Genomic DNA, 24,676 nt, shown 5'->3' with positions numbered 1-24,676 from the left:
ATCGAACCGCGAGTTGACGAACTGTTGTGCTTTAATTCTGACGGAGACATGGCTAAACTCATCTATCCCGAATGACGCTGTTAGCATTGTGGGGCTAACTGCTTTCCGCGCTGATAGAAACGGCAAGCTCACCGGCAAAAGCAAGGGTGGCGGTCTATGCATTTATACAAACAACAACTGGTGTAGAAATGCGAAGATAATCTCGAATCACTGCTCACGAGACATTGAACTTTTGACGGTGATCTGCAGACCCTTCTACCTACCGAGGGAGTTTAGCGCGACCATCATTACTGCCGTGTACGTGCCCCCCAGCGCTAATACGAAGGAGGCAATGGACGTTCTCTACCGAACTGTGAGTGAACTGCAGCATGCTTACACCGAGTGCATTTTTATTGCGGCGGGGGACTTTAACCAGGCCAATATGAAAACAGTTCTCCCGCATTTCCATCAGCATGTAAATTTTGCTACAAGAGGTAGGAACACATTAGACCTGGCCTACACAAACATCAAAGGTGCATATAAAGCAGCCCCCCGCCCCCACCTTGGCTCATCAGATCACCTTTCTGTTATGCTAATTCCAGCATACAAGCCCCAGCTGACCAGAGAAAAACCTACAGTGAAGCAGGTGAGGGTGTGGTCTGAGGGGGCAATGGAGGCACTACAGGACTGCTTTGATTGCACTGATTGGGACATGTTTAAATCGGCTGCCACTTACAACAACAAAATAAATATAGATGAGTACGCCATTTCTGTGTCAGCCTATATCAGTAAATGCGCAGAAGACGTCAGCAATACCAAAACTATATGCACCCGTGCCAATCAGAAGCCCTGGATGACTGCTGAGATACGCAAACAACTAAAAGTACGGAACCTTGTCTTTACCAGCTCAGTAGCCTAGATGGTAAGGCGCCCGCTTTGAGACTGGGAGGTCGGTGGTTCGCGCCCCGGCCGAGTCATTCCTAAGACTTAAAAAGTGGTCGGCGGCGCCCTCTGTTGGCTGCGGCTCCATCGGCTCGCTACAACGGGTCAGGTGCAATCGACATTTCGTTCTGTGTACATTGTTACACAGAATGACAATACAAGGAAATTATTATTATTATTATTATTAAATCTGGTGACAAGGAGACGCTGAGATCAGCGAGGGCTAACCTGAACCGTGCTATCAGACTAGCAAAGCGAACGTAGTCAAAAAATCCAGGAACGTTTCCTCAATAAAACCAACACCAGGGATATGTGGAAAGGCATTCAGGCCATTACCAAATACAAGCCAACCACCGCACCAGTGCAGGACACTAGCATGGACTTTCTGAATGACCTCAACAAATTCTTTGGAAGGTTCGAGGCACAAAACGGCACCACTGCAGTGAAAGCGGTTCCAAATCAGGACGAAAGAGCACTCCACCTGGACTCATCTGACGTGAGGAAGACCCTGAGAAGGGTCAACACAAGGAAGGCTCCAGGCCCGGACAACATTCCGGGGCGGGTACTTAGGGAGTGCGCCGATCAGCTGGCTTGTGTACTAACAGACATTTTCAACACCTCGCTAGACCAAGCCAAAGTACCATCATGCTTCAAATTTGCCAACATCATCTCAGTGCCAAAGAAACCCCAGATCTTATCATTCAACGATTACCGGCCCATTGCACTGACTCCTATCATAATGAAGTGCTTTGAGAGACTGGTTAAAGAGCACATCACCTCCAGTCTCCCCTCCTCATTCGACCCCTTTCAGTTTGCCTACAGGACAAACCGCTCCACCAGGGATGCCATCTCCTCTGCGCTTCACCTGAGCCTGACACATCTAGAGGAGAAGAACACCCATGTGCGGCTGCTGTTCCTGGACTTCAGTTCAGCATTCAACACCATCATCCCACAACATCTGGTAGACAAAATGAGACTCCTGGGTTTCAACACCCCCCTGCGGAACTGGCTGCTGGACTTCCTCTGTGACAGACCCCAATCAGTGGGGATAGGTCAGAACAGTTCAGATGTCATCTACCTCAGCACGGGCTCCCCCCAAGGCTGCGTCCTAAGCCCCTTGCTGTTCACCTTGATGACACACGACTGCGTCCCTAGGTCCGCCACAAACCACATCGTGAAGTATGCTGACGACACAACAGTGGTGGGCCTCATCAGGGATGACAACGACCTGGCCTACAGAGAGGAGGTGGAGCAGTTGGTGGGCTGGTGCAGGGACAACAGCCTGGTCCTGAATGTTGACAAAACTAAAGAGATCATTGTCGACTTTAGGAAAAACCAGCCCAACCATGCCCCACTTTGCATCAACAACAAGGCTGTGGAGGTTGTCAGCAGTATCAAGTTCCTAGGGGTGCACATTACAAACAAACTCACCTGGTCCGTGAACACTGCATCACTGGTTAAGAGGGCACAGCAGCGCCTGTACTTCCTGCGGAGGATGAGGAGAGCCCACCTGCCCCCACCCTCCCTCATCACATTCTACAGGGGCACCATAGAGAGTATCCTGACCAGCTGTATCTCTGTGTGGTGTGGAGGCTGCAGTGCTACCGACTGGGGTAGTGTGAGGAGGGTAACGAGGACAGCAGAGAAAATAATCGGGACTACACTTCCCTCCATTCAGGACATTGGCCAGAAGCGCTGCCTATCCCATGCTAAGAACATTACCGGGGACCCCTCTCACCCCCATCATGGACTGTTCACTCTGCTAGCCTCTGGGAAGAGGTACTGCAGTGTGCGGTGCAGGACCACCAGGCTCCGCAATAGTCTAGTCCCCCTGGCCATTAGACTGTTAAATGGTCAATCTAACATATAGTTAACTTAAATTTAAACGGCTGCTAATCTGACTTTTTGCACTACTGGCAGTTTTTTTTATAGCTTGCCACTCCTTGCACATTGCTCTCTGCACTATTGTAATTACAGCGTTATTGTTACAGTGTTAATGTTACTGTGTACCTGACTTGTTAACCTGACTGCCCATTTTGCACATCTGGTTAGCTACTCTTCTTGCACTATCGGCACGATGGTAAAATACTATACGTAGCCTAAATACAATACAACTTTATTTATATCTGTACATTCAAGGAAACTGTGGGGGTCAGATGCATCGACATTTCGTTCTGTATACACGTGTACTAGAATGACAATAAAGTAGATCTGAATCTGAATCTGAATAACACCTCAGCAATGCCACAGGCTGATTGCCTCCATGCCACGCCGGATTGATGCAGTAATCCGTGCAAAAGGATTCCCAACCAAGTACTGAGTGCATCAATGGACATTTTCAAATGTTTGATTTAGTTTTGCTGTTATAAAATTATTTTTTTACTTGGTCTGAGAAAGTATTCTAATATTTTGAGATAGGATTTTTGAGTTTTTTTCAGCTGTAAGCCAAAATCAGCAATATTCAAATAATAAAAGGCTTGAAATAGTTCAGTTGATGTGTAATGAATCCAGAATGTATGACATTTTTGGTTTTTTAATTACATTACAGAAAATAAAGAACTTTATCACAATATTCTAATTTTCTGAGACAGTCCAGTATACTCAAGATCTCTAAATCACATGTCTTGATAAATACACACGCATGATTAAAAAGTGCATATGTAAATCTCAGATATATTTGTGGAACTGCAAAATACATGATTCGCACCAAATTGTTTTTTTAATGGTTTTCAATATTCAGCGACTCTGATTTATTTTGTCTTTCAGGGCTGATCTGAATCAACACAAGCAGAGGTCTCGGGAGTTGGAGCTCCAGCTTGAAAATAATCTCAAAATTATTGAAGAGGTTTGAGAAACACAAATAATCTATATTTGGAGTTTAGCATTGCTTTTTGTTGGCTATCCTTTAAACAATAACAAATCTGTGGTAAATCACAGCTTCATTTATTATCTAAAACCGATGAAGTGAATCTTGGAAAATAGTAAATATGATCTGACTTGAACAATTTGGTATACTGGCACAATCTGATACTATCCATGGCCGTATAACCTTTTACGGTTCTCATGTATGATTTTCAGTTCAAAGAATTATTATTATAATAATTATTTATGTACATGACTATGAATGTCTGTCATTAAACTAACTCACTCTGTGGCATAGACGTATGTTTTGTTTAGAAAAGGAATGGACAATTCGCCTATTTTAATCTACAATCTGGTTAAAACATAGAAAAATTATACCTAAAATAATAACGATAATTTTGGATGAAAAGTTAATTGTCTGACAATGGAGTAGGTTTTTTTTTTGTCCCCAAAAAAATAAATGTTGTAAAATTAAGGAAAAATAACATAAAATTAGAAACAAAAGATGAGTGACAAGAGTACAATTTTTTTTAATTAGTGCATACTTGTGTGATAGATTACATTACAAATATCGTGAAACTAAAAAAAATGAAATAAGCAACAATTTCTGACAATCAGGTAACAATATGATTTTTCCTTCAATATGAGTGTAATTTTGTTATCAGTTAAAGTAAGAATATCATAAAATTAAAAGAGACAAATCAGCAATGTTTTCTGAAATTGGTAATGTTTTTTTCTTGAAAGGTGGCAATACTTTAGTTATAAATTGAAGTAAAAATGTCATATTTACAAAAAATGAGCAACATTTTCTGACAAGAGTGTAGAACTGTTTTTATTTCTATTTGCGATGAGGAAAAAACGCTATCGATGTGAAAATATGTCTTAAGCAGTATATGAGTAAAAAGCTGTAATTTTGGACTTATGAAGTTTTGACACCTTCTAAACTCTGAAACATTCATTTCAACATGTACTCCCTGTATTGTCTTTGCAGTATGAGAATCAGCTAGCAGAATATAGAGAGAGGACCAGTCGCCTTCAAAGACGACTGACTGACGTTGAGCAACGAGCAACTGCAGCTTCACAACAGGTTCAACTTACATTGTAGAAGTCACAATATTGTACAGTGCCTTGCAAAAGTATTGCCCCAAGAACCTTTTGACATACTGCCATATTTCTAGCTTTAAACTTAGATAAAATAAGTTCCTAGAATCAACAACATATGAAACATAATCGTGAAAAGAAGTCAAATCTATTGAACATCTCGCGTTGCGCTAACAAATAAGAAACTGAAAAGTAGGCGTTTATATGTTAACCCATTTTGTAACAATGACAATTAAGGTATATTCTATTCTATTCAAAAATATTGGCACCCTTTGAGTTTATACTTTGTTCAACCTCTTTTTGCTGCAATCACAACTACATGTCTTTTTGGGTATGTCTATAGGTCTTGCACTCCTTGAAACAGAAATATTGGTCCATTATTTTCTTACGAACAGCGCCTAAAGGTTTGATGGTGATCGTTTGTGCGCTAGATGTTTTGGCCATTCTAACACCTTTAAACTGTTAGTTTAAACCATTCCACTGAAGATTTTGTTTATGTTGAGGGTTGTTGTCCAATTGGAAGGTGAACCTGCACCCCATTCTCTGGTCTTTTAGTATTTTCCTTGTTTGGGCCGAAAGTTTATAGGAACAACTAGGTCTTCGTAGGTTTGCAGTTGTTTTATGCTTTCTCCATTTTAATATTATTGCTCACACAATGATCTAGTAGATGTGTAAATGTTGCAAAAGTTTCTTTTATCCCATTCTAATACTTCGCTAGGCGCCGTAATCCTCCAAATTTACTCTCTTAGGGCTGGGCAATAAATCAAATTAATTCAATTAATTTTGCATTTTGAAGGTCATTCATTTAAAAATTGTCCAAAATCAAGTCAGAATTAATTTGAATTACTCCTAGTTGTAGCTGATTATTGAACAATTGCTAATATCAGGTGAATGATGGCATCTAATCAAATTATGCACAAACCAAATTAGCTACTATTAATCTTGCATGAACAAGTTCTATGTGCGTATCACATTTAAAGGGACATTGTGTATTTTTAGTGCCTCATAGTGGTCAAAAAAACTTAATTCATGAGAAAAGATTGATTTGAATTAGGAAAAATAAATAAACTATCATAAAAACTTTTTCCATTAATTGGCATACGTCAAGAAATTGGTACTGATTTTTCATAACATGACCCTCATCTAGAATAGAATAGAATAGAATATGCCTTTATTGTCATTGTTACAACATGGGATATGCTGTGACAGCGAAATTGGACGACTCCAGGTCCACATTTACAGTGAGGATAAGGAAACAAAGACACAAAGGAACAAAGAACTAACTGACTTTGTTGTCCTCCGGGGGGGGGGTTGAGGGTCAAACAGAGTTGCCGGATACAACCGAATGTTTGATCTTACATTACACATAGTCCAGTGTTTTTCCGAATTGCTCAGTCCACAATCTAGAGGGAACCGACATGATTGCTTTCTCTATTGCTACTAAGGGTAAACCAAAAATAACAAAAACCTTGCAAAAAAATGAGGAGAAAAAATGTTGCATTGTTTATAATCTTCCCTGTGCTTTGTAGCTTTTGTTTTAAGTTGCACAACACAATATAGCAATATTTAGTGGTCAAATATTAGTGTGTCTCTTTATACGGTATTTAGACAGAAAGTTGTGCGCATGATGCATTTTTACACAACAAATACTGGCCTAACATCTGTTGGGTGGGGTTGATATCCATCCATCCATTGTCTTCCGCTTATCCGAGGTCGGGTCGCGGGGGCAGCAGCGTCAAAAGGGAAGCCCAGACGTCCCTATCCCCAGCCACCTCCTCCAGCTCATCCGGCGGGACCCCGAGGCGTTCCCAAGCCACCCGAGAGACATAGTCTCTCTAACGTGTCCTAGGCCGCCCCCGGGGCATCCTGCCGGTGGGACATGCCCGGAACACTTCCAGAGGGAGGCGTCCAGGAGGCATCCTTATTAGATGCCCGAGCCACCTCAACTGGCTCCTCTCAACGCGGAGGAGCAGTGGCTCTACACCGAGTCCCTCCCGGATGACTGAGCTTCTCACCTTATCTCTAAGGGAGAACCCAGCCACCCTGCGGAGGAAACTCATTTCGGCCACTTGTATCCGGGATCGAGTTCTTTTGGTCATGACCCAAAGTTCATGACCATAGGTGAGGGTAGGAACGTAGATCGACCGGTAGATCGAGAGCTTTGCTTTTCGGCTCAGCTCCCTCTTCACAACGACGGACAGGTACAGGGTCCTAATGACGGCAGACGCTGCACCGACCCGTCTGTCGATCTCCCGTTCCATCCTACCCCCACTCGTGAACAAGACCCCAAGATACTTGAACTCCTCCACTTGGGGCAAGACCTCCTCCCCGACCCGGAGGGAGCATACCACCCTTTTCCGACTGAGAACCATGGCCTCGGACTTGGAGGTGCTGATCCCCACCCCGGCCGCTTCACACTCGGCTGCGAATCGCTCCAGCGAGAGCTGAAGATCATGGCCTGAGGAAGCCAACAGCACCACGTCATCTGCAAAAAGCAGTGACGCAATGCTGAGGCCCCCAAACCGGACTCCATCCCCGCCAAGGCTGCGCCTAGAAATTCTGTCCATAAAAGTTATGAACAGAATCGGTGACAAAGGGCAGCCCTGGCGGAGCCCAACCCTTACCGGGAACGAATCTGACTTACTGCCGGCAATGCGGACCAGACTCTGGCACCGGGCATACAGGGACCGCACAGCCCGGATAAGACTGTGCGGTACCCCATACTCCCGAAGCACCCCCACAGGGCCTCCCGAGGAACACGGTCGAATGCCTTCTCCAAGTCCACAAAACACATGTAGACCGGACAAGCAAACTCCCATGCACCCTCAAAGACCCTGAAGAGTTTATAGAGCTGGTCCAGTGTTCCACAGCCAGGACGAAAACCACACTGTTCCTCCTGAATCCGAGATTCGACTTCCTGGCGGACCCTCCTCTCCAGTACCCCTGAATAGACCTTACCAGGGAGGCTGAGAAGTGTGATTCCCCTGTAGTTGGAACACACTCTCCGGTCCCCCTTCTTAAAGATGGGAACCACCACCCCAGTCTGCCAGTCCAGAGGCACTGTCCCCGATGTCCACGCGATGTTGCAGAGGCGCGTCAACCATGACACGCCCACAACATCCAGAGCCTTAATGAAGTCAGGGCGGATCTCATCGACCCCCGGGGCCCTGCCATTGAGGGTTTTTTTGACAACCTCGGTGACTTCAACCCCAGTGATACGAGAGTCCTCAGGCTCTGCTTCCCCAGAGGAAGTTGTGCCGGTGGGATTGAGGAGGTCTTCGAAGTACTCCGCCCACCGATTCACAACGTCCCGGGTCGAGGTCAGCAGCGCCCCATCGGCACTATACACAGTGTCGATGGCACACCGCTTCCCCCCCTAAGACCCCGGATGGTGGACCAGAATTTCCTCGAAGCCGTTCGGAAGTCGGCTTCCATGGCCTCGCCAAACTCCTCCCATGCCCGAGTTTTTGCCTCGGCAACTGCTGAAGCCGCATTCCGCTTGGCCAGCCGATACCCGCCAGCTGCTTCCAGAGTCCCACAGGCCAGGAAGGCCCGATAAGACTCCTTCTTCAGCTTGACGGCATCCCTCACCGCCGGTGACCACCAACGGGTCTGAGGGTTGCCGCCGCGGCAGGCACCAACTACCTTACGGCCACAGCTCCGATCAGCCGCCTCGACAATGGAGGCGCGGAACATGGTCCACTCGGACTCAATGTCCCCCGCCTCCCTCGGGACATGGGCGAAGTTCTGCCGGAGGTGTGAATTGAAACTTCTTCTGACAGGAGATTCTGCCAGCCGTTCCCAACAGACCCTCACAACACGCTTGGGTCTGCCGGGTCGGGCCGGCATCTTCCCCCACCATCGAAGCCAACTCACCACCAGGTGGTGATCAGTTGACAGCTCCGCCCCTCTCTTTACCCGAGTGTCCAGAACATGCGGCCGCAGGTCCGACGAAACGATGACAAAGTCGATCATCGAACTACATATGGACACCCTTATGCCTGAACATGGTGTTCATTATGGACAAACCATGACGAGCACAGAAGTCCAATAACGAAACACCACTCGGGTTCAGGTCAGGGGGGCCGTTCTTCCCAATCACACCCCTCCAGGTCTCACTGTCATTGCCCACGTGAGCGTTGAAGTCTCCCAGCAGTACAAGGGAGTCCCCAGGGGGCGCGCTCTCAAGCACACCCTCTAAGGACTCCAAGAAGGGTGGGTACTCTGAACTGCTATTTGGTGCATAAGCACAAACAAAAGTCAGGACCCGTCCCCCCACCCGAAGGCGGAGGGAGGCTACCCTCTCGTCTACCGGGGTGAACCCCAACGTACAGGTGCCGAGCCGTGGAGCAATTAATATGCCCACACCGGCTCTGCGCCTCTCACCACCGGCAACTCCAGAGTGGAAGAGAGTCCAACCCCTCTCGAGAGGACTGGTACCAGAGCCCAAGCCGTGCGTAGAGGTGAGTCTGACTATATCTAGTCGTAATTTCTCAACCTCACGCACCAACTCGGGCTCCTTCCCTGCCAGAGAGGTAACGTTCCATGTCCCAAAAGCCAGTTTCTGTAGCCGGGGATCGTCGCGCCAAGGACCCCTCCCTTGGCTGCTACCCAGCTCTCTGCGCACCCGACCCCTTTGGCCCCTCCTTCAGGTGGTGAGCCCATGCGAAGAAGGTCCCACATCGTCCCTTCGGGCTGTGCCCGGCCGGCCCCCGTGGGTAAGGGTCCGGCCACCAGGCGCTCGCCAGCGGACCCCACCTCCAGGCCTGGCTCCAGAAGGGGGCCCCGTCAACCCGCGTCCGGGCGAGGGAAATCGAGGACCAAAGTTTTGTCTCATCATAAGGGGTCATCTGATTTGCGTTTTGTCTGGCCACTCACCTAGGACCTGTTTGCCATGGGTGACCCTACCAGGGGCTTAAAGCCCCCGACAACATAGCTCCTAGGATCATTGGGACACACAAACTCCTCCACCACGATAAGGTAGCAGATCAAGGAGGAGGGGTTGATATGTTAAAGTAAATTTAAGTCTTTTAATTGTCCAGACCTTTTGATTAATTGATTTTATATTTTGAAAATATGGTATTATGTGCAAATAATGTTGTTGTGTTTTTGTTGCCCCCACAGATTACAGTCATGGCATCCAAGCAAAGAAAAACATACCTCAGCGAGCCGAAACTTGAGTAACGACGCTTCACAGATCTGTTGGAACTTTGATGGGTATATTGTGTGTAACCTTGATTTCAGCAATTTGCTTCAAGCCTGGCTGCCAAACGACTATTTCATCTATATTTCTACCTTAAGATTAACATATGACCCTAATGGTGATATAGGACACATCAGATCAATGTGTGTGTTTTTTGCAGGTCGCCACATGACTTTGTTTTAAAAGTTTATTTTATTGTTTATTTTATATATATATATATATATATATATATATATATATTGGGGCTTTAAAATTCAAAATTGTTCACGTGCAAACCCGGATGGTAATGGAGGGTATGCATCGTTGCCAAGGAAATTGCAGAAATGACCAGAGACGCCTGAAATATGTAGTTTAAATGTGTTATGGATTTCAATATGCTCCAATTTGAATGGAAAAAAGATGCACTAGATTATTTGTATCAAATATTGTGCAGTCATTTATATTTTCTCATTTTCCTTCATATATATTTATGAATGAATATTATATATATTCATTAAATTTGGTGTTTTCACTTATTTAGAAATTTTGCAACTGACGAAATGTACATAATTAAGAAATGTAAATAATCAGTTTTATATTTTAGAATGGGGGAGGTCTGCGTTATTTATTCTAATGCAGTCATGTTAAGATTTTTTTTTTAGTGTGTGTTGGGTGTGATATTGATATCTTCTAAACAGTTATGTCAAATGGTCTTCAAAAGCATAAGGCAACAATACTTGCATAAATTGTTAAATTCAAGGGCGTAGGTTTGGTTGGTGTAGGCAATGTCTGAAATAACGTCTGCCCGGACGCCAAGGGCGTGCATCTTTTACGTCGGGTGTACAACTTACACAAGGTCTCTGCCCGGGCGGCCGACAACTTCTTCAAGAAGGAAAAAAAATCTTTCGTTTTTATTTAATTTTTTTTTCAAATCAAACGTCCGATTTCGAAATCTTCGTCCGGTTTGGAATTTTGATTCGTTTGGCTGCCGAATATGCAAATTGCCTATCAAAAGCCTGCATCAAATAACTTTGTGCTTCCGGACTTTCCAGAGCGTGATAAGATCAGCGTTATAAGGTCGTGCATTTGCAAATCATTTTCCAAAGTAGACGCACAGAGAACACAAGAAAATGTATAAAAGGTTAGGAATCAAGCCAAAACCTCAGCCCCACGAGAAAAATTCAAAAGAATCTAACAAGATTTATGACGCTACAAAACGTAAACACATTGAATGCATCGTGGAAAGAGGATTTCACGTGGCTTGTAGCAGACGACGCAACGCAAACATTGCATGAATGAAGATGAGTTATTACAGGTACATACTGATGGCAGATGGAAAACATGCAATGAATGTTATAAGTAGATTTATAATAAACTCAATTTTAAAGTGTTGCTCTGTTATATATTCTGATTATCAATCCTTAATAGTTCGCAACAATGGGTTTTTTTCTTTTGCGATTAGTCGTCTTATTTTGTTTCAACTTGGGAAAAATGGGGCAGGCAACTTTTCAGTGTTGTCGGCCCTGGTGTCCAGTAACTTTTTGTCATGAGTTTCAGACATTGGTGTAGGTATTGGTGGGGACAAAACAATGTTTGCCTGATATTGGTTTAGTGGTTGGTGGGCATATGTCTCTGCCCATGCCTTTAACGACACCCTTGCTTTATTTTATATATATATATATATATATATATATATATATATATATATATATATATATATATATATATATACAACAATTTTAAATTATCAAAAGGATTCAAATAAACAAACAAACCTCAACAACTATGTTTTTGCGATAAATAAAACTGGCAAAAAATTCCCAACATTTTTATTGTTTTGTCCTTTTTTTGTAGAAACGAATGCATGTGTTTTCTGTGTGTACAAGTGGATTATGTTTACTATATTTCCCACACAACGCCTTGTAAAGGGATTTACTCTGGCAGATTTTTTTTTTTTACTATTTATGAGCTGGTCTAGATCCCCTGGATCTTTAGAGTCCACTATAATATATGTGTACAGGACTCTGAATATTTCATTTTGTTATCCATGTCCTCTGCCTACATTCGGGGAAAATGTCTACTGACCAATTCCTTACTTTGGCAACTTTTAAACTGATGGAAAATACCAATTTCAAAGAAACAAAGTTGGCATTAGGCCCTATGCGATTGTTTTATTAGTCTACTGTTGGCCCGAAGGTCCATTATTTTGATGTTTAAAAAATGTTATTTGAAAAAAAATGTATCAAATGATATTTGTTTTTCATGCTGATTTGTTTTATGTATTTGGAAATAAACAGTTCACCTTTGCACCAGTTCATGGGGTGTATTTTCTTTTAGTTATTGTTTTGAATTGGTACATTTAATTTTGTTTTCATCAAGTACAAGGACAGTTTTTAGTTTGAACAATTTTATTGACATTTTTAACAGCAAATAAAGAATGTGAGGTTTGAACAAATTTTCTCGACACTTTTAACAATTAAACATTCACAATTTCATTATATCATTTTCTAACTATATGAGGTGTGAACAATTTTTATCGACACTTTTAACAGCAGTTAACCGTACTCTTGTAATTTATCTTCTTTAATTACTAAGACAGGAAAGAGGTTCCATTGTGTTCCTTTTAATGCTGTTTGTGTACTCATCATGTCGGGAAAACCTCATGTTGCTAGGAGATTGTAAACGTAAACGGCTGGCACTGCTTTGAAGCGATACTTGACGAATTATTTTAAAACGTACAGGTAGGGTAGACTACACAATATTATTACGCAATGCCAGGTTGAAGCTGTGTGTGTGTGTTAAAATTATTATTTTTCTTTAATTTTAAAATAAATCAAAATTGCTCACTCGTTTACGTTATGGAGATAAACATTCAAGAAAATATGATGAGTGTGCGTTTTATGATACACATTGTGTTCTACCCACCTATTTAATTTGTGAATTTGTTACCAGAACAAGTTTTTCCCCTTAATATGGTGGTATATATAGCGTCACCCTTCGGAACATGTTATGTCCACGTTCGTACACTCGTGAAAAGTGAAAAAAACGCAAACTATATATAGCAGAAGTCGTCACTCGCAAACTCCACTTGTTTGTTTGCTGCGCGTGGAAGGCTCCATAATTGATGTCATTGATATTGGCATAAATGACGTGAACGTCATAAATCACACACTCAAATGTCCAAAATGGCCGTTTTTGTTTATGCAAGAATGGAGCGGCAGGGTGGTTTGTTAATTTATTGAGAGTTATGTGAGTTTTAGGCAATATTTTGTGGCGAGGGAGGATTTTTGACGAAAGATGGCATCGACATCGTCAAGCTGCTCGTCCGGGCACAGCTCGGATGATATTAGCATGGGTAATACTTAAAATGTCTATTTTTTTATATTTGTATGATATGTTTAAATTTTGACGATCTTGTTGAAGTAAGAGTACTATATTCACCCTCCTGTTGTCTTTGGGTCAAAATTACCCTCTACTGTGTTGTTAAAAGCCCAGAAATCCTCCCTAAATTATATTTTATTTAACTTACTATGTTACGACTTTACCTTGATTGGTCCCAACGGTAGAAAAAATAAATACTGTTTTTTTTACATTTCTGTCTTATCCCATTAAATTATAGACAAGGTCCTTTAAATAAGGACAACACGGGGGCTCAGTAGATTTTAGTGTCAATTTTAAAATGTTTTAACTCATTCAATGCCAGACGTGTCTCTCAAATAGTAAGTGCGGTTGCTAACCATTTTTTTTTTGCAATTTTGACTCATTATACAGAAAATGTAGTACTGTAGCTTTATAGGAAAACTTCAACCATCATTTTTCATTAGAATAAATGTATGTGTCTAGCTTTTACGATTGTCCAGTAAACAACAGGTGAGCATTGCCAAGTTTCTGGAAATGTCCAAGAAACTTCTGAGAAAAAACGCTTTTTGGAAAAAGATGCATTTCAAGCAGCATTTGTAACACCTCCAATACCTAAACAATTATTTCTATAAACACCAGGGCATTTTGCGTACAAAATAACATATTGTTGCAAGAACTTTTAGCGCCCCATGTTTCTGGGGACTTTATCACAATTTTGGTCACTCATGGGCCACCCACACACTCTCATTTTCTGGATAGAGTAGGCAAAGCAACACAAAGAAGTGGGGACTCCTCAATGTGTGGTCAAAGGTTTGACCAATGCCAATCCTGCCATCTTATTTATTATACAGAAATCATCCCAAGAGGCTTGATACTTACTGGTAAGCAGTGCCAAAGCATTTACAATAGTTTTTTCAATGTATTTTTAAAAACCCAACGTATTTTTACTGTTTTGCACTCGGGGACACTGCTTCTGAAAACATATTTATACGTTATGGCACTGAATAAGTTAAAATAAGGACAGGATAAGGGTGTTTTTTTTGTGTTCATTAACACACGTTTAAGTATTACACAATTTTGTTGTTTGGTTTAGGATATGCAACCTTCATGAATTTCACATACATGTATGTCAAATTCAAGGACTGCAGGAAAATATCAGTCCCCTGGTATGATCATGATTTGCTATTGAATTATACACCAAATATCCTAGTGGGTTTTTTATTTTATTTTTTTACTCTTTGTGACTTCTCCTTAAAGAACCTGTTTTTAGTTATTTTATTCCTGCTCTTCATTCAGCGTTCGTACAAGTGCTTGAAGCCTTGAAAATGATTATTTTTTATGTTGTGTTTTCACGTTTGGGTGAAGTACAGTGGAACCTCGGTTCTCGACCATAATCCGTTCCAGAACCCTGTTCGAGAACCGAAATCATTTTTCCCATTAAAAATAATGTAAATCGTTTTAATCCGTTCCAACACCCTGAATGTTTACCATGAATGTTAAACATAAACATGAAGCTAACCCAGGCTAATCGTACGTTCGCGTTATCGTAATCTTCTGTACGAAAGATTACGCTAACATGAACATATAAAAATAAAAAAATCAGGTCGTTTACAAGTCATTTAGCACCACAAGTAGCTAGCGCTTCATTGGAAAGGGGGCTCCGTTCCAACACCCTGAATTTTGGGCTCAGTTCCAACACCCTGAATGTTTACCTTGAATCATAAAGCTAACCCAGGCTAATCGTACGTTCGCGTTATCGTAATTTTCTGTACGAAAGATTACGCTAACACGCACGTGGAAAAAAAAAAAGATAAAGAAAAGAATTATGAATAGGATTTCTTACCTTTGTGGTGGTCAGCAGAAGGCGCATGCTGTATTCCCTAGCAAGATCGGAAACTCGCACACCTCTTTCATATTTAGCTATTATGTCTTTCTTAAAGGCAATAGTTGTACGAACAACTTTTTTCACCTGTCCTGCTTGCACCGACCTTCTTCGGAGGCATAGTTAGGGGCTAAAACACTCAGTTCACCGACATTAAAAGCGAAAGCAAAAAGAGGCAAGTGCGCACGTGATAACAGTTGGTCACGAGGGGTGGGGGCGATCTACACCCGTACGCCGCTCAGCATTGCATCCTAGCGTGCGCACTCACGCATTACCGGCGTTCGAACTCAGAATTTTTGACCGAACAGCGAAGCAAGAATTTCTCGAAATTTTTGGTCGAACTCCGATTTGTTCGAACTAAGAGGCGTTCGAAAACCGAGGTTCCACTGTACTTGTAAATACTTAAAATTGTGTCCATGTTTTTTTTAACAAGTCTGCTTAAAAATGACTCTGACACTGCTCTCTGGTGCGTTCGCGTTGGTATTGCATTACTACTTCCCTCGTGATCAACTGTAACGGGCATTAGTTCGTATGTTATTGTCCTATGAAGTGTCATCGCACCCTACAGGTCGCATCCAAGGGGTAAATGCTGCTCCTAAAATGAAATGTGCATTAGTGCAAGGATTACCTAGCACTTATCGACATTTATTATGGGCTATGCAAAAGATTAAGTTAGCATTTCCCAGTGATAAATTGGAATGAAAATGTAAGCTACATATTCATTTTTACCCAACACCTTAATGGGGAGAGATTTCTCTCAAAAAATTATATAGTAGCGATTTACTCAAGATCTAAAAATCATCTGTCTTGATTATTGAATACGCAAGATTAAAAATTGGATATGTAAATCGCAGATATATTTGTGGCTCTGCAAAGTACACGAATCACACCGGATTTTTTCTATTAATAGTACTGGCGGAATTGTTAAATTCACTTTGAAACTTGTTACATAGTGCATGGCTTTGGCCATGAAAAAGATGTACAAACCCTATTTATTGTATTTATATCCAATCAATTTGAAAACTATTTTAGTCGAGTAAAAGATGGAAACATACTATTTTTTTTTCTTTGAAGTAAATTTAGCTATAACTGTCCTAATAATTGTGGCCCCCTGCTCCCTTAGGCTGATGTCAGGCAACGGGTCTGAATGTAGCTTACTTTCGCTAAAATATAAATTTTATTCTACTGATGGTGCCTGAATAATAACGGTTGCTTTCTTTTAGTATTCATGTTATGGGATTTTTTTTAAATGTTATGAGGATTTTAACACAATATTGATTTTTTTTTGCCTGTTGAGAATTGAAGAAAACTGACGAAGCCAACAAGTAAAAAAGAGTACATATACGTGTTTGGACATTAAGAAGCAGTAGATGTTATTACGCACTTTATCCAAAACACGGAACGCAAATAGTCTCCAGAATATTATAAAAACAAAACAACGGAAAACCATTCATATTATTTGCGATACTTTAGCTATGAGTGCCGTAGACTTAACTCTGTGCTTATCAGAATTGGAATGCATGCGCATAATTTTATCTCTGAGCTTTATACAGTATTGCTCGGAAATACATCAAACGTACCTCGTAAAAATGTTCGCCGCAAACCCTGCCTCTGTTATGACTCTGCACAACACCAGTCCCTACGTTTGACTGCAAATAAGTATTGTCATTTTCTGTATTTAACAAAAGGAACAAAACTCCAAATCGGGCTTCGAAGCTTGCCCACTGTACAGGAATTAATTACTTTGGTAAAAAGTGTCAGTTTTATTCTTCTGTCGTGGTTAATGTGTTTTTGTTTCAACTCAACTGCCATGCGATCAAGTTCTCTTGCTGTCCGTCATGGCTGTCATTCTGCCGGCAACGTGACGTCCCGTGTAAAGGGTCAATATGGCCTGGAGCCATAGGTTCCAGATCGCTAGCATTAAATGTCAGAGAGAATGCTAACACCTTCATGAATTTGTTTATTATTTTGGTGCATATGTGAAAGTATTGACTACCTTGTTAAAGCGCAGTGTTACATTTTTTTTTATCATATTACCAGTAGATTTATTAATCTTTATTTTTTTTATTTAAATAATTACTGTTGTTTAGGTAGTCTTTTAATTGATATTTTGAGTATGAATTTCTAGTATGAGGTTATTTTAAAGCCATTTTGGGTATGGCTTACATGTGAGTATATACGGTACTATCAGTCATTTTGGTTTTTCTGGTCTTTAAAAAAACATGAATATACAGTATTATACTATCTCTGCTTTAAATCTTTTCATTGGATGAATTTGAGAAGTGGATTTTTTTTTTTTTTATGTTTTGGGTCGCAGCTTTTCATTAGGACGGTATGATGGTTCCTCAAGTCAGACCAGTTGAGAACAACTGTTCCAACTAACCTTATCTTATTAAAGCGCAGATGTACTAAATTCATGCTCTTTTCTGCATGTCAGTCCGTCATGTGTGTGCATGCATCACTGTTGCATTTTGGTAAATGTGGTATTTATGCATGTAAAAGATCGACTTGCTGGTGGCTTGCTGCAGTCTGCGGGTCAGTACTAATAATGACTTTGAATCATCTAAGGGGCCGGAGAAACATTTCTTGTGGGCCGGATGTGGTTGGCTTTGACATATGTGCGCTAAGAACAGCTAACATGATAGCAAAGTCGTCGGCCCCCTCCCATATATTTTTCATTTACCTTCAAGATTTTCTGATTCTGACCTATAGATCAAGTCATTTTTTTTTCCAGAGCTCCAGTTCCCGGAGGTGCAAAGTCCCACCATGCTACCTCCAATCTATGATAAAGGCACACAGGTATGAGCAAATTACATTTATGGGATGACACCAAGAAAATTTCCAAATCGCTTTAAAGTGACAGTGTTTATTATTAAACCGATCCATCCATTATCTGCACCCCTTATCATCAGCAGGGCCGGGGGGTGCTGGAGAACCATACCAGCTATCTCCAGGCAGTGAACAGGGGACACCCTGAACAGGTTGCCAGCCAGTCGCAGGGCACACAGTGACAGACAATTTGCAGGCTCATTCACACCTAGGGACAATTTGAACAATTAACCTGACATGCATGTTTTAGAATGTGGGAGGAAACCCACACAAGCATGGGGAGAATATGCAAATTCCACACAGGAGGTTCGATTTCATGACCTCAGAATTGTGCCGCACACGTGCTAACAACTCACCCGCCGTGCTGCCCCTTTAACCGCTCCTTGTGGTAAAAAATAAATGCCATTGATTTAAAAAGCAATTTTGATTTCAATTTAAGTACAAGTACATCAGGGTTCATACTTGTAGGTCCACAAATTCGTATTTATTTTACATAGCATGAGGATCACCTATACGGAACTGACCTGATTGTCGACTAGCTTACTGCTGTTGGTACCCAAATAACAACAAAACTCACGAAAGGCTGGGCAAAAAAGCGGGGAAATGGTGCTGTCTGAGTCACTTTGGGTCTCAGTAGTTGATATTCTACCTTTGTATGTTTTTAAGCAACATCTAGTGGTCAAATAATACACGTTGTCTTTTTAACCCAAATAATGTCGTTTTTGCTTTGTTAATTGAGTTTTAGTGGCCCAGCCTAATGATTTGCTAATGGGGTTAAAACTGGCCTCCGAAATTCCTGAATGTGGATATTCTTCAAGTTTTGACATAGCATTCTCGGTTTATTCGTGAAAAACAACCAAATGTTTTTAACCGAATGTTGCAATGTGCAAAACTATCACCTGGTGTTTCTTTTGTTTTTCTTCATTTCATTTCTTATTTCTGTGCTTTACAATCTAGGCTCTGCTAAACAGACGTGTTAAACGGAAACTGCCAATTGAGGAGCACTTCAAATCCCAGGAGAGGAGGTACTTTCCCGGCTGGCATTCTCAGGCGCCTACTTCCCCAGATGAAGAGCCACCACAAAGGCGCAGCTTACCTTCGCCTGTGAAATTGCCTCCATTGCAATCGCGGAGCAAGGTCAGTAACAATCGGGAGTGTTGGGTAGAAGATAAAAAAAAAAAAAGCATGGACTCCCTATGGAAGAAGGCACTAGTGGCATTACTGTGATCATGCTATCTATCCACCATGGTTTTTCACACAAAATGAAGTACTGTATTTTTCGGACTAAAAGGCGCTCACAAAAACTTCAAACTCTCCGCAAATTTGAACATGCGTCTTATGATCCGTTGCGCCTTGTGGACAGAAATAAAATGGAAATACGGGACAGTGTGTTATGATTGTGCAATTATTGATCAGTCAATTTTTATTGCTGACCGCATTTGCACAACAATGGTGGGAACAGGGATTTAATTCAGATAGCGATGGTAAGAGCGCTGAATTTTCAAGCCACTAAGGACATAGATGACATAGGAAAAGATAATAAGTCTTATTTTATTATCACACTATTTTAAGTCATGGTATCAGATACAAATGTTTGAGAACTGAGAAAACAGAAAGTGAATCAAAATTGGAATAAACAGTACTTTCACTTTTTCTAAGCTTGAACTAAGCATTGTAAGGGACAAATCTTGTTAAATACGGGTTTATTTGTATCTTTTAGGACGGCCAAATTATTTCCCACTTTCTCTTCTTTCAGGTCAGAATCTCATGTGATTTATAAATACTTTGTGAGTCTGTGATATCATGCTGTATTTCAGTGGTCCCCAACCTTTTTGGTATTCTTACCACGGACTAGTTAATATTTTCGCAGCCCGGCCCAATAATATCAACAACGTGGCACAGTGACTAAGAAGAGTGTGAAGATGACATAAAACTTGATGCCTTTTTGTGTGTCATCTGTGTCCCTTGTAGTCCAGTGCAGTGGTTTTCAACTGGTCTGACATGTGGACCCACACGCCACCCTAAAAACAAGCTGGGACCCAAATAAAAAAAAAAAAATCAATTTCTCAAATATATCAAATGAAAGGCAATTCAAACCAAAGATAGTATAATCCGTACACGTGTTTTTTCAAAACAAAATGGCCATTAAAACCAAAGCAACCTCAAGTAATATTAAGTATGAAATGCTCAATTCTCCTCATTTTCAAATAAGTCCAAAATACTTGAAATGCAATAAAAAAAAAAACATGAAATGAAAAAGTGCAAAATTTTTGTTGGGCATGTTGATCTTCTGCTGTCCACCAAAAAGTGAAATGCACTCTTGCAGCCGCGATTGATTATCTGCAATCGTAGATCGTCGGGAGTCAGGGCTGAGAGCAAGTTTGTATTGTGCCTGGCGGCTCTTTTTTCCCGTTCTTTCCGCATAAAATAAACAGCACCCGCATGGCCGCAATCCATTATCACTGGTCGACTATTGCCGCATTCGAATTGAATGTTAAAATGGGGTGAAGGGGGAGCTAATTAGGGCATATTCAGATATCACATGGCGTTATGGCCCCCATGGACCACAATTAGCAGATTTCAGTATCTAGGTTTCGCCATGCTCAACTTTTGTAAACTTTTTTTTCTTTTCTATTTTTGTGATGTGAAACTCCGAGTGTGATCTGCAGGGACTTATCACCATCTACTGTTAAAAGTTAAAATGATGCTCAGTTATTTTTTTTTTCTAAGCATTAATTTGCTAAGGCAAAGCCCTGTGACTCAGTGAAAACCGGTCCACGGCCCAATTTTGGGTCCCAACCCACCAATTAAAAAACACTGGTGTAGTGGATAAGATCCATCCAAATTTTGCAACCATTGTATTTCCCCTGATAAATCACAATTGTAGTACTTATTTATATTTAGTTCAAATTTAGCCCTCACCGTGGCTTAAATCCATGCACCTTATAGTCAGATGTGCCTTGTACAAAAAAAATAATCTCAAAAGACTCATTTTTGGGGGTGCGCTTTCTAATCTCTTGTGCCTTATAGTGTGGAAAATAAAGTATTTTTTTAAATTGTGTATGAAAAATGCAGGTTCTCATCCATCCAAATTTCCATGTTCCCTTGAAGTTTTATTTATTTATTTATTTATATTTTGTTCTTGCCCCATATTCAGAATCAACTTTCTTTAGGTAAAGCCTCCACCTGTTGTCCCGCCAAAAGACCCTTTTCCCTAAAGAAAGACGCAAACATGGATACTCCGTCGGAAGTACGAATCTTTGAGCACAGCAAGGACGATTACACAATGGTCAGCAAAGACGGAGTATTGTCAACATGTCGGGAAAACTTTGACTTTGTAAGCCTGGAGCGCTTTGAGGAGGAATATCAGCTCCACCGCAAACTGGTTCTAATCCCCTTCTTTGCTCACTTCAAATTATTCAAACCATTTTATATATGGCACAAAAAAGTCTGCGCCAAAAAGATGCACGTGGCTCAAGAGGCGCTCAAGGAAAACTTGTTTATGATTAATCCGGTAAGTAGAGACCTTTTCTGTCAGCTTGGTTGTAGTTTACAACAATTATGCCAGAAATAAACTTCAAAATATAAACTTCAGATCCTTTCGAAATTTGATTAATTTTTAGGGTTTTTTACCTTTTTTTAACCTTTAAACCAGGGGTGTCAAACTCATTTGAGTTCGGGTACCACATGGTCGGAAAAACACTCTTACAGGGGCCGGTCTAGTATATATAAGAGCAGGAAAGAGACAAATAGAGACAAAGACAGCGAGAGAGAGAGAGAGAGAGAGAGAGAGAGAGAGAAAAGCAAGAGAGAGAGAAAAGAAAGTGAAAGAGGACAGAAATTGAATAGAAGGAGGTAGAGATAAAGAGAGGGAGAAAGAGAGTGAGAACACAAGAGAAATGAAATGAAAAGAGAAGAGGATAGAAAAACAGTTAGAAAGAGAGAAAAAACAGACAGAGAAAATAGTGATGTAAATAAAAATATATAGAAAGACAGACAAAGAAAGCAAGAGAGTGAAAAAGAGAAAATGCGGAGAAAGACAGAGAGGGAAAAGGAGAGAGAAAAGTGAAAGGGAAAAACAGACAGACAATGAGGAAGAGAAAGAGAGTATTAGAGAGAAGAGAGAAAAATAAAGAATGAGAGAAAGAGTGGAAACAGGGAGAGAGAAAGAATAAAAAGAGAAGGATAAAGAAAGAAGAGAGAGGGAGAGAGAGAAAGATAAAAAGAGAAATAATGAGAGTGAGAAAGAAAAAAGAAATACAGCTTCAATTGCTTTTGGAGTCGCTTGTCCTTTATTTAGCGACATCCAGTGGACATATTTAAAACTGCAGCTCTCTTTCACTTCTCTCTGTGTTGTCTCGTAGTCCAGATTCAATCCTTGGTAGGCCTGATTTGGCCTGCGGGCCGCATGTTTGACACCCCAGCTTGTAACCATAGTGTATCAAAGAACCTTTTTAAATTTTCAGAACACACCGGTACGTTTATAAGTTTTATACTTTGTAAAAGTACCTTGAACACACAAAATTAGCAAGATATTGTGAAGCTGTTTAATTACACCAAAGTTGGAGGTAACTGTATACCTCAACACCCTACGAGCAACTAATTTATTGCTAATCGAGGAACCCTCTCAAATGCTAACTGAAATTGGCATCTACACTGTTCTTTTTTAATCAATATTGAATAGTCACAGACAGAAAAAGATGCATAAAAACATACCCAAAGGTCAGGTAGAACTACTTATGTGAACACATTTTCCCATTCAAGAAAAACTATTTATTTTAGTAGAATTCAAACTCAACTTTTTTCCTGTTCTTATTGCAAGTATGCCCGTATGAATGCACAGTCAAAACATGTTCAGTAGTTGTACACAGTACTGTGTTCTCTTTTACTTCCTTACTCATTCAATCCTCACTTAAGTTATAAGTATCAATTCAAATTAATTTACCATGAAAAGAGTAGGCTAATGCAATGCTTTAGTTTAAAAAAAGGCAAAAGCTTTGAATTTCACATGGTGGGGTTTTTAAGGGTTATTGTACTATCTTCGTTATTCAGTATCCATTATCCGTTATCAGTCAGTTCATTATACGCTACAAAGCCTAGGAGCCGGGACACTTACTCTCAACCAAAAGGCTAAGCTAAGGTCCTAGCCCTAAAGCCTTATTGCGATCATTGCGAATGCACCGTTCCCGGAGGTACTGCAATACCGGGCCGATGCGTGGAGTGGACTTTGTTGTTTCATACATGAAAAAGTTGTTGTTTGAATCAAAGTCAGATCAAATGCAATTGTCTAGCCATAAAATGTACTTGTTATTAATGGTGAAGTGAGAATCAAGGTTCCATACAACATACTATTTTTATAAAAGTTTGGATAATTTGTCTTCAAGTTCTAAGTCTTTGTTAATTATTATTTTGAATAAGACCTGTAAAAAGTTTGTGTTCCATTAGTCAGTTTGAGTAACCTGAAAATCGTAGCAGATTTTAAGGAAGATCTCCGAAAACCATTAAAACTCTAAAGTGTTTGTATTTCGTCACTACATTTATTGTTGGAAAATATCTCAAAATTGATCACTTTGCACTCTTCATGTACAACTGATTTGTGCCACTTCACAGGATTTAAGCCCTGCACTATTAGATGTCTGGAAAATGTGTTACCAAATACGAACAACAAACCTGTGTCATATTGAAAAGAAGTACACTTACACTCTCCACGAATTTCACGAAGCTCAGACCACTCAAGTACAAGAGGTATAATTGATTTATCCTGAAATCACAATTTATCAACGTTTGAATTGCTTTTTTATTTGGTTTTGGTTGAGACAATTTTCTATCTTGTTTGCTTTTCCTTAGGCACTAAGTGACCTGGAGAATTTCCATAACCTGGTAAAGGATGTGACACTGTGTTCCTGTTGCCACTTCCTGTCAGATCGTGTGTGCATTTTCTTTCATCTTGGTACAAAGTTTTTTTTGGGTTGTTGGTTTGTTTTAGACACATATCTGTCTGTTACAGATAGCGACACACTGAGTGAAATTCAAGTTCTATTAGGAATTAACAGAGGTTTCTTCTGCCGGCGCCTCAACTGGTAATATTTGATGTCTGTTTCGTTTTCTTTAAGTAGTTTTCTTGACCATCTCTATCACATCCCATGCCCACATAGCTTCATCCGCCTTGTTGACTATTTGGTGGTCAACACCCTGCACACGTTATTTGTGAGCGCAGTGGACAAATTACTGGCTGCGTTCAAAGAGCAAGTCAGTCAAACCCCCAGCCTTGATATCATTCAAACCTGGGGACAGAAACTGGAAGCAGAGGCCAGCCCTCCTGAAGAAAAGGCAGATCGAAAGGTGCGGCATGTCTTCTTTACCACTAGTTACCAGTGTTGGGCACGTTACTGGAAATGAGCAATTAGTTACCATGACTAGTTTATTTAAAAAGTGATTGTGTTACTCAGAATACTGACACCCAAAAGTAGCATGTCACTGTGAAAGTAACTACTCTTTTACAAATTACCGTTAACACTCCCATTGAAGCCAAAATAAAA

General features: G+C 40.9%; 2 protein-coding genes across 3 annotated transcripts in view; both read left to right on the top strand.

Moving 5' to 3' along the window:
• sclt1 (sodium channel and clathrin linker 1) overlaps window positions 1-12,380 on the top strand; it is a 37,560-nt gene extending 25,180 nt beyond the window's left edge. For both annotated transcript variants that reach the window (XM_088342501.1, XM_088342502.1), the window contains 3 exons: window positions 3,688-3,766; window positions 4,775-4,870; window positions 10,009-12,380. In XM_088342501.1, the coding sequence (XP_088198627.1) occupies window positions 3,688-3,766; window positions 4,775-4,870; window positions 10,009-10,068 (235 nt within the window). In that variant the 3' untranslated portion in view covers window positions 10,069-12,380. The remainder of the gene's footprint in view (window positions 1-3,687; window positions 3,767-4,774; window positions 4,871-10,008) is intronic.
• An 879-nt stretch (window positions 12,381-13,259) lies between these two features.
• dnah6 (dynein, axonemal, heavy chain 6) overlaps window positions 13,260-24,676 on the top strand; it is a 108,324-nt gene continuing 96,907 nt past the window's right edge. Inside the window, exons 1-8 of the mRNA XM_088342500.1 lie at window positions 13,260-13,421; window positions 18,043-18,107; window positions 19,095-19,274; window positions 21,295-21,651; window positions 23,748-23,882; window positions 23,985-24,063; window positions 24,145-24,217; window positions 24,293-24,479. Of these exons, the coding sequence (XP_088198626.1) occupies window positions 13,364-13,421; window positions 18,043-18,107; window positions 19,095-19,274; window positions 21,295-21,651; window positions 23,748-23,882; window positions 23,985-24,063; window positions 24,145-24,217; window positions 24,293-24,479 (1,134 nt within the window). The 5' untranslated portion in view covers window positions 13,260-13,363. The remainder of the gene's footprint in view (window positions 13,422-18,042; window positions 18,108-19,094; window positions 19,275-21,294; window positions 21,652-23,747; window positions 23,883-23,984; window positions 24,064-24,144; window positions 24,218-24,292; window positions 24,480-24,676) is intronic.

Source organism: Urocampus carinirostris, chromosome 8 (genome assembly GCF_059441175.1).
Source record: "Urocampus carinirostris isolate Australia breed hairy pipefish chromosome 8, RoL_Ucar_1.0, whole genome shotgun sequence".
Classification (NCBI taxonomy): domain Eukaryota; kingdom Metazoa; phylum Chordata; class Actinopteri; order Syngnathiformes; family Syngnathidae; genus Urocampus; species Urocampus carinirostris.
The sequence above is the reverse complement of the archived record's forward strand: the minus strand, read 5'-3'. Positions and strand labels throughout refer to the sequence as shown.